This window comes from Pipistrellus hanaki (genome assembly GCF_964339955.1).
Source record: "Pipistrellus hanaki genome assembly, chromosome: 4".
Taxonomy (NCBI): Eukaryota; Metazoa; Chordata; class Mammalia; order Chiroptera; family Vespertilionidae; genus Pipistrellus; species Pipistrellus hanaki.
The window spans coordinates 72,298,240-72,314,215 of NC_140506.1; the positions used below are offsets into that span (position 1 = coordinate 72,298,240).

General features: G+C 45.5%; 1 protein-coding gene across 8 annotated transcripts in view; it reads right to left on the reverse strand.

The window, feature by feature from the left end:
- Window positions 1-14,411, reverse strand: part of DTX2 (deltex E3 ubiquitin ligase 2) — a 39,245-nt gene extending 24,834 nt beyond the window's left edge. For 2 of the 8 annotated variants that reach the window (XM_084881531.1, XM_084881528.1), the window contains exons 1-2: window positions 14,268-14,407; window positions 2,093-2,439 (exon numbers count right to left, since the gene is read on the reverse strand). In XM_084881531.1, coding sequence (XP_084737657.1) covers window positions 2,093-2,351 — 259 coding nt within the window. In that variant the 5' untranslated portion in view covers window positions 2,352-2,439; window positions 14,268-14,407. Of the gene's footprint in view, window positions 1-2,092; window positions 2,440-12,937; window positions 13,103-13,507; window positions 13,959-14,072; window positions 14,156-14,267 lie in introns of those variants that run through there. The other 6 variants (XM_084881530.1, XM_084881529.1, XM_084881527.1 and 3 more) reach the window with 6 other exon arrangements.
- Window positions 14,412-15,976: the final 1,565 nt, after the last annotated feature.

Below are 15,976 nucleotides of genomic sequence, written 5' to 3' on the forward strand. Positions count from 1 at the left end.
CTGAAACAAAAAAATAAAGAAAATGAAATCATCCATTATCTAACCACCAAAAGAAAAGCACATCATTTATACTGCAATGCATTCCTTCCCATCTAGACACATACATCCAGGTAGCTGAGAATCACACTGAAAAATGTTTCCTGCTATTTTCACATATTATGCCGTGTTTTGTGTGCCTCTAAACTTCGTAAAGCTCATTATTGTTACATAATTCTCTTACATGGATGTACCACTTCCTTTGAGTTCTTAAGTAGCAAATATTGGGTAACACCCTGTGCTTAGCTTAGCTTATATACTTAATAAAATCAAACTTGAAGATTACAGAGAAAAAGAAAAAGATAAATTTAGGCCATGCTTCCAAGCACTTGCCAAAAGATGATCACTGCAATTACCTTGCACCTGGTCTCTCGACTGCAGCAGCCCTTACCGCCATCCACAGCAGCCAGAGGGATGCTCTTTACTCCAAATTAGATTACATCACTCCTCTGCCCTAATCCGTCCTTGGCTCCCTCTTTCAGAATAAAAGCAATCCCTCTGAGTGACTGAAAAGCACTGCAGACCTTGCCCCTCCCCTGCCCTTCCTTCAGGTCTATCTCTGTCCCTTGCCAATGTCACTGAAGCTCCAACTTCAAATCAACCTTTCCCAACCTCACTTCCACTCCAATTAACACTTACTGCTTTTATCTAACATAAAACATAATGTACTTATTATTTCTTTTGTGTGCCACCCTTCTCAGTTTCCTGCAAACATTGTGAAGGCAGGGACTCTCACAGGCATCCAACCGATTAGAAGTCTTAGTCTCACTAGCCTGAGGATGCTGCTACAGGGCTCAGAGCAGGATTTCTTGAAACAAGTGATACTCTGGGTAATAACTGTTTGTCACAGCGCCAGTCCTGCACACTATGGGATGTTTAGCAGCATCCCTGGCTTCTACCCAACAGATGCCAGAAGTGCCCTGCCCCACAGTCATGACAATCGGAACTGTCTCCAGACATTATCAAACGTCCTGGGGGACAAAAATCACCCCCAGCTGAGAACCACTGGCCTAGAGAAACAAGGCAAACTCTGGGAGGACGTTGTTGGCCCCATTCTCAGTAATACCAATCAAAACCTATAATAAAATCAAACACAAGCCGAAGCCCGTGTGGCTCAGTGGTAGAGTGTCGGTCTGCGGACTGAAAGGTCCCAGGTTCGATTCTGGTCAAGGGCATGTACATTGGTTGTGGGCACATCCCGGTAGGGTGTGTGCAAGAGGCAGCTGGTCGATGTTTCTCTCTCATCGACGTTCCTAGCTCTCTCTCTCTCTACCTTCCTCTCTGTAAAAAAATCAATAAAAATATAAAATCAAACACAAGCCCTAGCCAGCTTGGCTCAGTGGATAGAGCGTCAGCCAAGGGGACATGCCTGGATTGTGGGCTCGATCCCCAGTTGGGGTGTGCAGGAGGTAGCCTATCAGTGATTCTCTCTCATCATTGATGTTTCTATCTCTCTCTCCTTCTCCCTTCCTCTCTGAAATCAATAAAGAAATATATATATATTTAAAAACACACAAAAACAAACACAAGTGCACAGGAGAGTGAAGAAACCTGCCCAGGTGCACTGGAGCCAGAACTAGCATGGCACACCACCTCCTTGCTAGCTGTCTGACAACGAGATTATCAAATCTCTGCAGGTAGAAACAGGCATTTTTTGTTTGGGAAACGAGGAAAGGGGCTCTGAGGGCCTCTGCACTGTGCTCCCAAGGTGCCCTCTACTACTAGCAGGGACTCAAATAGCATTATCTCATCAAAATGTTGATGCCACAGAAACTTAACTCTTGTTTATATCAATTAGCCTGTGGTAAAGCTGGTTTTGTTAGCGTCCATCATTTCACGTAAAGTCATAGAACCTATTGACGATGTTAAATGAAGACTTACTGTACATCGCACATTGTATGGTATCTGCTGTCACTCACAGTACCCACCTCCCAACTGTATGCATATCAGGGACAGGGCTAAGCTCTGAGAGTCAACCCTGTAACTTCAACATCTAGTGTGGCAGCCGACCCAAAGCAGGTGCTTGGATACATACTAGAAGCAGAACGTGTCTTACCAGTGTCCTGGCGGAACTGGGTCCAGCTGGGGAGGTCGATGATGTAAGGGGCCAGCGAGGGGTCAGCTTGGCCTAAGGGGATGCTATGGCCCATCCCATAGCGCTGGCCCTTCTGCTGGGCAAACTGCTGCTCGATGTAGTTACAGACAGTGGCACTGTAGGGGTGCCAGGTGCCCATCTCATCCTGCCACTCCCACACGACCACTGCCACAGGGCTGGTGTACACCTGAGGCAAGGAAGAGCTTGGCGCCATGGCCATCTTCCCCAGGCTCTCTCTGCTTTCCCAAATGGCTTCAGACCACTCTGGGCTGGCGTCTCCGGCTCATTGCCCAGTGTTTCCAGCAGACCTGTAAACAGGACAAACAAGCAGTTACCAATACACACAATGCCAGAGACAGCCTCAATGCAGAGAGAGAAAAAACATCTTTTCCACAGCCACTTTCCCCCCTAATATCTTAAGGCATCTTGAATCAAGTTCCCAAACCTGTCCTTTGCTCAGGCAGCCAGGAAGAATTCAGTCAATCTAGCAGCCTACCTACCTCTGCATTGTCAGGGAGATACAGTGAAGAGAATTTTAGGTGCTGATCATCAGACCAGCTTCTGTCTTTTTACCAACAATCTCTCTCTGACCCAGTACTAAATGTATCCTTTTATACTGTATGTGTTTTCATGAATCACTCCAAACCCCCAATGGGCTCAGGTTATCATGACCCCTTATACCTGTGTGAGGATGCTGTGGTTTCCAAAGCAGGCTGGTTTTTTTCCATGCTACAGATGGGAAAAGAAAACTGTCTCAAAAGAAAAACCAGGGCTCTAGGACACCAGGAGCTCAATGGCAGAGCTGAGACGCACCGCACGGGTCCTAGCTCCACTGAGTCTGCAGGCTGCTCCAAGGAGGCATCATTAACCATGAAGGATGTCCTTGATAAACATTAAAATCTCCTGGCTGCTGAAGCCTGGTCTCTGCACTCCACTCCCTGTGCCCGGCCTCACTGACCAGGGGGTGAGGTCCAGAGAGTTTACACCCATCTTCCAAGACATTCTTTCCCAAGTCCCTCCAGCCCACCTTCTTCCCTTGGACACTCTTCATCCTTCGGGCCCAGCCTGCACTCAGGGAGTCTTTCCCAAGCCACCCAGTAAATGAACTTCTTCACAGCACCGGCCAGGGTCCTGTGCCCATATACATGTATGGCTATGATGTTGTTCTGTGTCTTTCTATCTCCTTTCTCCCCACCAAAAGCAATCTGGTGAGTCTGTCCTGTCCACAGCCATATCACCAGCCCCAGCAAAGGCCTTGTCACACAGTGTTATATATTGTACATGTTAATTCAAATCACAGCTGAATGGAAGGGGATGATGGTGCTATGCACCTGCAGCTGTTTGAAGGAGAAAAATCGGTGAATGCACTAGATCATGGAGGTCCCTCCCCCCCATCCCCGAGTGTGTGAGGAACAGGACCAACATTTAGTAGCAAACGTGAAATGTGCTTGTGGCATTTAAGCCCAACAGACCAACAAGGTGCTTTTTCTTCTACTTTATGGACAGGAACCCAAAGCTCAAAGAGGTCAAGGTCTTATTGAGGGTCACACATATACTGCTAAGTGTCAGCTCTGACACCCATTTTCTTAGAGAAGAAAGATTAGCCTGAACTCTACTTTGGGCTCCACTTATAGGCCCCACTTAGAGACAGAAAAGGAGGAAGAGAGAGAGGAACCCGCATCTCAAGTCTGTTATAGTATGCTCATGCAGGCCTGGTGCCAGCAGGGTTCCCAGTTATACCATCTACTCTGATTCCCATACAAATCACTTAAGTTCAGACATTGAAATTTATCCCCATTTTGCAGATGAGAAAACTGAGGCCCAGTCAGTTGTAGTGACTTGCTTATATGGTAGTAATAAGATTGGGACCCTGGGCTTTTGCTGACGTTCCCTAATATTGCACTACACCAGCAAGGTTTCAGTAATAAGGCCAAGACCACCACCCCACAAGGAAGGTAGATCTGGAGCAGCACATGAAAAGCAATAGGCATGGGCTCTGGTGTCAACATGCTGCTGACCGACTCTATTCAGGTATCATCCTCAATTCTTCTAGCTTGCTTTATTTTTCTTTCATTTGGAAATGAAGATACCAACATCTATTCTAAGTGCTTTTCATGGGGATTAAAGTATAGATGTGTATAGAGGACGCAGCAAAGCACCAAGGACACAGCAGGTATCAGCAAATATTGGCCTCCCTCCCATTCCCTGCTCCCCTCAACCCCAGTACCTCCCCAACCCTCAAGTCTGGGTGAGGAGTGGCAGCCTGCGGCAGCACTGAGCCACAAAGCAGGAGAACATAGGTGATGAGTCAGACCTGCAATAACTGAGCACACCTGGGAGTGCCAAGGCTGCCACTGAGCTGCCAACTGCTCCAACGAAAGGACACATCCCGCACTGGAGCACTGGGCCTGGGATGCCCTTGGGATAGCAGGCTGGCTTATTAGCTCAGTGCCTGTGATTAGAAGTCTCTGGAACCACATCCGGTACAAATCCCAGGACCACTTTCAGAGGCAATTACTCCTAAATCCAGACTTCCCTGGCAACTCCTGGCAGGCATCATTCACTTCTCAGGCAGCAGAAGCCTCCTATAGAACAGCACACACAGAATGTCCACAGATTCCCAGATGAACCAACTCGTAGGACTTTGCCAAACAGCCTGAGAAATACAGTTGAGAACTTCAGCTAAATCTTTTCATAAAAGTGTTGTCTCCACAGACCGGGACCCACCACAATCCAGGCCCTGTGTAGGTACTGGAGACCCAGAGATGAAACAGTCATGGCACACAGCCCTCTGTGCCCAGCTGCTGTCCCCACTCATTTCAAGGCCTCCACCTTATGTCTAGTCATATTAAATTCTAGCAAATGCCAGAACATTCAGAGCCATTTCCACCTCCCAGGCATTGATCCTGCTGGTGCATGTGTCTAGACTTCTGTCCTCTTTCCACCTAAGCATCAAGCAAATTTGTCCATCTTTCTAACTCAGCCACAGCACCCTCCTCCTGAGCCCTCTGACCTCCACCTTCATCAGTGTCTTCACACACATTCCACTTATGCTTGGCCTCAGTGTCTATCTCCCCACTGGAACAGGAACTCCAAGGCAGACCTAGCGCTGACCCAACGCTGTGGCTGCAGCTCTTCAATGTCCAATATCCCAGAGGGTCTGATACACCAGCTGAAGGTGAACCTTCAGCTGCAGGGGCCAGGCAGTGGAGGCACTGACCAGAAATGCCCACGGGCGTTCAACTTGAGCACAGCAATTATGCGCATACAGCAGTCCTGTCAATGCACCCATTCTGTACAACTACCTCAGCCATTGGGGAGCTACTGTTCAAAAAACCCAATTTGTTTCAGCTCCTAATGACAGGGCCATTTAGTGTTCTTAATTATGAAAATTATTATTATTATTACTGGCCACGAAAGAAATCCTCGATCTGGAAGCAATCTAAACCCCTTAAAATATTAAAATTCCTAAATAAATTATGGTACATCCTAATGATGAACTATAAGTCTTGAAAAATGTTTTACAAAAAGCTTATGGACCTAAGATAATGCTCACAACAAATAAAAAATACAGGCTATATAAGTGGACACACTATGTTCTCAGGCAGCGGGTATGTCATTTATTGAGCACCTACTATGTGGCACACACTCTGCTTGGTGCTTTTTTCATCCAGTTCTCTCAACCCTCAATCACCCTTGAAAATAGAAATTATTTCCATTTTGCACACAAGGGAACTGAAGCCAAAAGAAATTAAGAATTTACCCAAGGTCAGGCAGCCAGTCTGCGACACCATAAAGCCCATTGTCTTTCTACCTTATATAAAACAATTTGTAAAGGCCGGAAGGAACCACTCTAAAATATTAATAGCAATGATGGAATTGTAGGATTTCTTTTACCTGTTCCTGCACTTGCAAATGTCTCACAGTGGGCATATTACTTTTTATGATCAAGCAAAAAAACTTTTTTAATATCAACAGCTGTGACCACAAAAAAAAAAAAAAAAAGCTACCATCCCGCTTTCCTTTGTATTTTATTGTGGAATATAGCTGCAAATCCCTGTCCACAGCACTGCAACCAATGAATACATAAATAAATGGAACAAACTGATGTCTCTCTCTCTCTCCCCCTTCCTCTCTAGAATCAATCAATAAATAAAACATTTTTAATCCAGATTTCCAGCTTTTTGAAAACCAGAAAAGTTGGCAGCATGTGCAGGCCTGACCTAGATTCATTATTCATCCAGAAACTACTTGCTAGAACACACTCTCCAGGTTACCACAGTTACCATGACTCCCCTTGGCAGGCGTCAGCCAACTTTTCCTATAAAAGGTCAGAAACTACTTATTTTGTGCTTGTCAGTACAAAGGGTGTCTGTTGCAACTATGCAGCCCTGGTATTGTAATGTAAAAACAGCCATAGACGATGTGTAAACTAACTGGAGTGGTTGTGTCCCAATAAAATTTTTTTCCCTTTTTATTGAGTTTATTGGAGTGACACTGGTTTACAAAATTATACAGGTTTCAGGTACACGATTCCAATACAACTTTATTAACAAAAACAGGCAGGGGGCCGAATTTGACTCATGGGCCATGGTGTGTCGACCTCTCCCCTACCATCTACCCAACATCTATCACTGTGTTCCACTATCGTATAAATGAGAAATACTTCTCTGAACCATTCTTTCTAAAATAGGAGAGTGCCTATGTCCCTGGCTAGCTACCCCAAGGACATGCCCTTCCCTCTGCAGACATGTTGGTCTCTGCCCAACATCTGATGATGAAACACAGCATCCAATAGCACAGCAGGCAGCATGTTGTCAGCACCAATCCTAGAAACCCCAACTGCTTCCCACCAGGCATTAACACCTTTCCTTGTGTAAGGAAATCAGGTTCTGCCCCCCCCCCCCATACTCCCCCTGGACCCTCTTATCTTTTTCTTTTCTTTTCCTCTTATCTTTTATAATGCCATGCACACAGATCACCCCAATCTTTTTTCAGATGAGCCCTCTGCTTCAGCCATCAGGAACTTAGGGAGGACCCAGAAGAGGCCAGGCTGTTCCATGCCCTTTGACCCCTCTGAGAGAATGAATACGCTACCTGTCCACCTACTCCTCTCTTAATTCCCAGCTTGAGACTCTACACTGTGAAAGCATCCCCACAGCCGCTCCTGCCACACAGGGACAACTGGTCACTCCTAACAGTCAAGGTCCAGGTAACATCTGAGTGCAATTATCTACCTGTCCCCTTCACGAGGGCATGGGCTTCTTCAAGGCAAGGACATGCTCAGGAAAAGGTACCTTAGACAAGACACAAAACACTGACTAAAAATGAAAAAAATACATTACACTATATTAGAACTAAGAACTGTGTGGCTCAGTGGTTAAGCATCAACCCATGAGCCAGGAGGTCACAGTTGGACTTCCAGTCATGGCACATGCCTGGTTTGCAGGCTCAATCCCGAGTAGGGGGAGTGCAGGAGACAGTCGACTGATGAATCTCTCATCACTGATATTCTTATCTGTCTCTTCCTCTGTGAAATCAAACACATATCGGAGATCAACCAATGAATTTGTATGTATATATGCATAACCCACGGACACAGACAATGGGGTGATGAGGGCCTGTGGGGGCAGGGGTGGGAGTGGGCTGGAAGAGGTCAATGGGGGGAAAACGGGGACCTATGTAAAACTTTCAACAATAAAGATTTAAAAAACAATTAAAAAAAATAAAAATATATAAAAATATTTTTTAAAAAGAAAAAAAATGGTCATTCAACTAAATATGCCTTAAAGAAAGTAGAAAGACAAGAGCTGGAAAAATATCTGCCTTATGCATTAATAATTAAAACAAATATATAAAGAACTCTTACAAATCAATAATAATAATAAAGCACCAAAAACCCCAAAGAAAGATTGGCCAGAGACATGAACAAATATTTCACAAGAAACTCATAAGCCATAAACTGATGAAGAGATGTTCAGTCCAGCCAGCATGGCTCAGTGGTTGAGCATCTACCTATGAACCAGGAGGTCACAGTTTAATTCCCAGTCAGGGCAAAAGGTCCACCCCACCCCATCCCAGGTTTCAGGCTCAAACCCCAGTGCAGGAGGCAGCCTATCAATAATTCTCTTTCATCATTGATGTTTCTATCCCTCTCTCCCTCTCCCTTCCTCTCTGAAATCAATTAAAAAAATTTATTTTTTTAAAAAAAGAGATGTTCAATGTCAGGGCTCAGAGACATAGAAATCAAGAATCCAGCCGAGCCGAGAAACAGGTTTGGCTCAGTGGATAGAGCATCGGCCTGCAGATTGAAGGGTCCCGGGTTCGATTCCGGTCAAGGCCATGTACCTTGGTTGTGGGCATATCCCCAGTGGGGGGTACGCAGGAGGCAGCTGATCGATGACTCTCTCTCATCAATATTTCTAACTTTCTATCTCTCTCCCTTCCTCTCTGTAAAAAATCAATAAAATATATTAAAAAAAAAAAAAAAGAAGAAGAAGAAGAATCCAGCCGAAACCAGTTTGGCTCAGTGGATAGAGCGTCAGCCTGCGGACTGAAAGGTTTGATTCCAGTCAAGGGCATGTACCTTGGTTGTGGGCACATCCTCAGTAGGAGGTATGTAGGAGGCAGCTGATCAATGTCTCTCTCTCTCATCGATGTTTCTAGCTCTCTATCCCTTTCCCTTCCTCTCTGTAAAAAATCAATAAAATATATTTTTTTAAAAGAATCCAAAGATCCATTTTATATCCATTCAATTGACAAAAAAGTAAATAAATAAAATTAAAAGTCTGGCCTCTCAGCATAAACATTATGGCTTGTCTCAGTTTCGGTTCTTACAAGGGTATTTCTTGTATCACATGATCTCACACATCTAGAGGAAATAATGAACAACATAAACTGATGAACAAAAACAGACCCAGAGAAAGAGAAGCAGCGATCAGGCTCTCAAAGCTCAGAGGGAAAGTAGGGGAGGGTGGGGGTAAGAGGGAGAGATCAACCAAAGGACTTGTGTGTGTGCATATGGGCCTAGCCAGTGGCCATGGGCAACAGGGGGGTGGGAGAATATGTGGGGAGGGGTTTGGGATGGCAATGGGGGGATGAGGACAATTATGTAATACCATAATCAATAAAATAAAATAAAATAAAATAAAATAAAATTTAATTTAATTTAATTTAAAAAGTCTGTCTTTATGAAGTGTTGGCAAAAATGTGGAGCAATTGGAAGTCCTGTACCTGGTAGCTGGCAGTATGTAACTGGTATAACCACTTCAGAAAACAGTCAGGCAATTATCAACAAAAGTCGAATATTTATTTACCTGATGACCCAGCAAAACATCACCCCTAAGTTTATACCCACGAAAACCTCCTGCACATGCTCAGCAGGAGATGTGTATGTGGCAATGTTCAGAGCAGCACTCTTGCAACAGCTAACACCTGGAACAACTAAGTGTCTGTCCATCACTGAAGATCAGTGATAAACTGTGGTGTACTTCCACCATAGAATATTAGTAGTAAAAACAAATGAACCAAATGACATAAAACAATATGCAGACAAATCTTAGCAAAATCATATTATGTTACTTTCCTCCGAAATATATAGGTACAATAAAACTGTATTAAAATGAAAGCAAGGGGGTAGTGATTATCTGAGGATGAAAATGGGAAGAAAGATTGCATGCATAATTATGTGATACCATAATCAATAATAAAAAAAAGAAAAGATTGCATGCTTAGACATATACTTTTTGTTTCAAGCCCTAAGCTTTTGTTTTGAGTGGTTGGAATACAGATGCTTACTACAATCATTAAAAATAGCTTAGTAAATAAATAAAAACAAGTCTGAGGTAAAAATTAAAACAAACACAGAAAAGAGACCATTTAATTTATCTTTGTACTACAAGTGCCCAGCGCAAGCCCTGGCCTACAATTTCTGCAGGCATGTGTAGAATGAATCAGGGACTTTTCTCCCTGGCCCAGTGATCAGAGCCAAATATCAACAGTACAACGATTGAAATTTCTTTTGAGAGCCAAATTTTTTAAACTTAAATTTCTTCTAACGCCACTTCTTCAAAATAGACTCGCCCGGGCCGTGGTATTTTTGTGGAAGAGCCACACTCAAGGGGCCAAAGAGCTGCATGTGGCTCGAGAGCCGCAGTGTGCCAACCACGGCCCTAGCCTACCATCCCCTTCCTGTTGGCATCTTAGGTACTTTCAACATGTCTAAAGCCAAATTCACCTTCCTTCTTCCCAGTTCTGCTTTCCTCCTAGATTCTCTGGCTCGCTTCACTCTGACCCAGGCAGTTAGAAGAAAAACCTGGAAGTCTTGCTCCTCCTCAGCCTTCCCTCCCACTGCCCCGCAGCTGCCATGGCTTGCTCTCTCCTCCTTCCTCAACTCCTCAGAGCCCTCTGGTTGGAACTTCTATGCCTCTCACTGCGATAAATATTCTTTCCCACTGGCTTTCCCCAACTTTTTTTTTTTTTTTAAATATATTTTATTGATTTTGTACAGAGAGGAAGGGAGAGAGATAGAGAGTTAGAAACATCGATGAGAGAGAATCATCGATCAGCTGCCCTCTTGCACACCCCCTACTGGGGATATGCCCGCAACCAAGGTACATGCCCTCAACCGGAATAGAACCCGGGACCTTTTAGTCCCCAAGCCGACGCTCTATCCATTGAGCCAAACCGGTTTCGGCTTTCCCCAACTCTTATCTCTCCTCCTAGTCCACTTCAGAGACAGGTGCAAGATTGTGCTTCCTGAAATACAGTTCTGACCCTGTTTCTTCCACATGTGCACTGCATTTCTGAAATAAAGTTCAAGCTCCTTGGGTTGACACTGAAGCTCATCACAATCTGGTCCCTCCCTATCAACCCTACTTGCCAGTGCACCTCCCTTCAATACGCTCTTTCATCTATACCTCCCTCTACCCAACACCTCCCAGAGATTTTAAGTGGTGATCTGCTACCACATATACATCCCGTTTCCCCACCTCTATGTCTCAGTTAAACACAGAATCCCATTCACTTGGTCACCCACCCTCACCTGACCCATATTTTCAAGGCCCCATTTAAATAGTACCTTCTGTCCTAGCTGGTATGGCTCAGTGGATAGATCGTCGACCTGCAGACTGAAGGGTGCTGGGTTTGATTCCAGTCAAGGGCACATGCCTGGGTTGCGGGCTCGATTCTCCAGTAGGGGTGTGCAGGAGGCAGCTGATCAATGACTCATCATTGATGTGTCTATCTCTCTCTCCCTCTCCTTCCTCTCTGAAGTCAATAAATATATATATTAATATATTTTATTGATTTTTTTACAGAGAGGAAGGGAGAGGGATAGAGAGCTAGAAACATCAATGAGAGAGAAATATCGACCAGCTGCCTCCTGCACACTCCCCACTTGGGATGTGCCCGCAACCAAGGCACATGACCTTGACTGGAATCTAACTTGGGACCCCTCAGTCCACAGACCGACGCTCTATCCACTGAGCCAAACCGGTTTGGGCAATAAAAATATATTTAAATAAATAAATAAATAAATAAATAGCATTTCCATGATGCCTTGGTGTGCCCAAATGAAAGAAAATACCCTTTTATCAACTTGCACAGCATTCTGTCTGTCCTCCAGAGTTCTCTATGCCAGTGTTTCCCAACCTTCTCTCATGATGAGAATCACCTGGTGGAGTTGTTAAAACACAGATTCCTGAATCCCAACTAAGAAGTGCTAAACTAGAATTTTTGGGAACATATAGGTAAAATTGTATACTTAACTAGTGCTCTAAGACAGATTTTATATACAGAGCTGTCTTAGAGCACTAGTTAAGTATACAATTTTACCTATATGTTCCCAAAAATTCTAGTTTAGCACTTCTTAGTTGGGATTCAGGAATCTGTGTTTTAACAACTCCACCAGGTGATTCTCATCATGAGAGAAGGTTGGGAAACACTGCTCTATGCTCATCATCAAGCTGAGGGCAAAAATCTCCCTCTTAATAATCCAATCAAATCCACACTTTCCGGCGAGTGTGTAAACTTTAAATGTCCCCCCTCCCCAATTGGAATTCTTCCCCTAAAATCCTTCTGCTCCCTAGAGCCTTGGCATGGCTCACCAAACCCGCCACACTCGGACCTCTGCCCACCTATCCAGCACCCTCTATCCCACACCGGCCCTTTGTTGCTCTAGCCACTGAGCTACTCACAGTGGTCCAGACATGCCAGGTAGCTTCCCGGCTTTGCCCACTCCTCTGCCAGGCTACTGTCCCCCTTTTCTAAATCCTACTCCTTCACAATTCACCTTGCTGTCATCTTCCTTCCTACCCCCTTCCTGGAGTGATGTTAGTTCGGTCCTGTGAGTTACGCCTATCACACTGACAAAACCTGTCACTGTTTATGCCTTGTCTGTCTTTTCTAACCAAAAAAAAAACAAGTTCCAGAAGACAGAGCTCTTGTTACTTCTCACAGTATCCCCGGCACTGAGCATGGGACTTGACACAAAGGAGGCACCCAGTCAAGATTCATGCAAAAGAAATAAAAATGTCCAGTTCAAATGCAGAAATCATGGCTTATGTCCTTCATCCCATAAAGCATGTCTTAAAGTGCAATCCATGTAGAAAGCACCCTCTGAGACTGGTTAAACAGGAGAAGTCATTGGCAAGAAGCCACTTGAATTTCTTTGAGAGAGCAATAGCAATCTAGTCCCAGGGCTCACTTTCATCCTGGAGATCTCAAATTCTACCCTCCCCAGTCCTCACCTTTTCTATTGAAAACCAGATAAAGAAGGCAGCAATGTAAAGTCCCCATGGCTCTCACCTTTTCTCTCTGGAGAGCTGGCACAAACAGTCCCTTCTTGGTGGCGACACCAGATCCTTAGGAGGAATGACTTGTTCGAGTTCCCATCTTGATATAAAACGCAAACAACAAAACCCAGGCAAATCTGAAAGGCTTGCTGACTCAGCAGCACAAATTTCAAGACACCTTTGCCAACAAGGAAGAAGATGATCAGGTTTTAAATTGAGAAACAGCAGTTAGTGAAAATGAATGCGCAGATGTTGGGTCCGTGTGACTGGGAACTGGAAACCACCAGATTTATTTTCCAAAACCCTAGGCAGAGCAGACGGTACAGTAGTCTTCCTCTGCCCACTCAAATAATTAAAGGAATGGTAAAATAATAATAACAATAATAATAATAATAATAATAATCCGAGCCCTTTCATTGAAAAGCCCAAAAGGACTTTATAAGCCAGTCTGCTGTGTACGCATCAAGGAAATCAGCGCACCCGAGAGGGTTCAAGTTTAGCCAAAGTCACAAAGCAATAGGCCTGGTTAGAGTTACGCTGATGGCTTAAGTTAAAGCCTAATTTTGGCCACCAGAAAGTCTACCTTCTAGAACTCTAGAGGAGCAGAGATATTTTGAGTTTCTTCTTAAGGGTCCAAGCGTCTGTGCACACACTATTTCCACTGCTACCGGCACTTGGGGAAGTGGAACCAGTAGCTGTCTGCGAAAGGCGGGATGGAAGGGTTGCTCCAGAAAAAAAAAAAAAAAAAACCTTCTAAATCCTCTGCAGTATACATTACGAGCCCCGCAAAAGTAATCCAGGGTCTCTGGAGACAGGAGCTTCCCGGAAGGCGGACCGGACCCCACTCGGGACAGGAAAGCAGAGTTAGGAAGCATCGTCCTCTCTGAATTACAGTCCCCCTCCAGTGAGTCCTTCACGAGGAGGCAGACCCCAGCAGAAACCACACCCTAACCCGGAGCCCGGCGGCAGCACCGCCCCGCTTCCTCCAGGTCCTGGGGGACGAGGTTCACTCCCACTGACCGACTCAAACTCCTAGGGTCTGCGCCCCTCCACCTGCTAAGCAGCCCTCTGGCTCCCACCCCGGCGTTCACCCTCCCACCCAGCACCCAGGCTAAGCTCCCAGCGCCTCCCAGTTCCCCAACTCTCACCTCAGAGACCTCCAGCCCAGAGACCGGTCCTCCCAGTGCCACCCTGACCTCGTCCCGGGACGCCCCTCCGGCCGGCCCAGCCCCCCTTTCACTTCCACGCCCGCCCCCTTCCGGTCCCAGCACAGTTTGGTCTCCCCCGCGCCCTCGGGACCCCAGCCCTGGCGGCCAGCGGCTGGCCTGACCGCCCCCTCTCACCGAGGCTGAGGAGGGCGAGGAGGCAGGAGGGGGGCACCGCTATCCTCGGGCCTGGGCACAACTCCGGCTGAGGCTCCGACTCTCAGGAGACAGCCAGAGTGAAACTCCGCGTCGCAGCTTCCTTGCGCTCCGGTGCGCATGCCCAGGGCGCGGGGCCTTCTGGGTTATGTAGTTCAGTGGGATGGGGGCGGGGCGCGGGGAGGGGCGCGGGGCGAAGGCGGGGCAGACCTGTTCAGCTGTATCTATTCTTTCTCCTTAGCCTGTTTGCTCATGACTTGCTCCTTCATTAATTTACTGATTATTTTATATAGTTTTTTTGCATGCTTTTTACCGGTATATACATGGATCCAGGCCCTGTGCTGGGTACTGGGGATTAACATGTCCATGGGAAACTTGGTTTCTCTCCTGGAAGAACTTCGGACCTACTAGTAGTTGCGGAAATAGACACAAACACACAATTACAATATGGTGGGATAAATATTATGATAAAGAAGTGGGAACATAGAAGGATATCCCTAATTTGGAAGTTGGGTCAGGAAGACATCACAGAGGGGTGACGCTTGAGTTGGATTTCCAAACCCACATAGGGTTTGCCTGATAGAATGCAGCGAACCCCGTGCAAAAGAAGAGAGATGTGACAATATGCCTGATGCACTCAGCAAGCAGTGAAATGTTCCTTGTGGCCAGGACAGAGGATTCATGAAGGGGATGAGGACAGAGAAAATAGGTTAGGTTTGAGAGGATATGAGTAAGGGGAGAAGATTATAATGGTCTTTAAATGGCATGCAAGGATTTTAGGCAGCTGGAGCCAATGGAAGGATTTTCAGCAGGGGAATGACAGTCAACATTCACCTTAGAAAGATATCCTGTGTGGTGGGTGAGGATAGATTAAAGTTTGAGAAAATAGGGGACGGGGGGAAGAGACCAGTTTGGAGACTGTTGCTCTAGTCCGGGTTGAAAGTGATGAGGCCTAAATAAGGCTGGTAGGCTGGTGATTAATCTTTTGAGATCACAGAGCTGTTTTCCAAAGCCATTGCCAGAAAAATGCTTAAGTGTCAGTTTTCACACATGTATACATACACATTACACACATATTTTGCATATAGTTTCAGGGGTACAGAGTCCCCTGACTCTTAAACTCTAGTTAAGTATTTTTACATAATCTAATGTCACTCATAATTTATCAGGGATTTGAGGAAGACTCAGACTACTGGAGATAGAGGAAGAGACATCCCCAATCATTCAGTTTAAAAATTTCATTTTATAGAAGAGGAAGCTGAGGCCTGGAACGGGGGAGTAACCCACCCAAAATTAGTGAAGGAGGAGAAGGAGTGCCTGTAGTAGGCCAAGTCTCTGGTACCCAGGGCTCTACCACCCACCTGGGAGCTGACTTAAAGGACACAGGCCTAGAATCTGGGGGATACCAAAGTCAGGTTCTCCCAATTACTTTCAGAACCAGAAATCCATTGAGAAATGAAGGGTAGCATTTTACCTGTGATTTACACCAGGTGACTTTGTTGGCTACAGTTTAGGATGGGAACATTTCCCTTCCCCACTCAGTCTCCATTTTCTCAGCTGTTACCACCTACAACATTTCCAAAGCACCTAGCATGTGCCAAGCACTTGACAGATATCACCTCCCTGAATCCTCTCAATGAGGTAGGTGCTATTGTTTTCTCCATTTTACTTTATTTTATTTTATTTTAAAA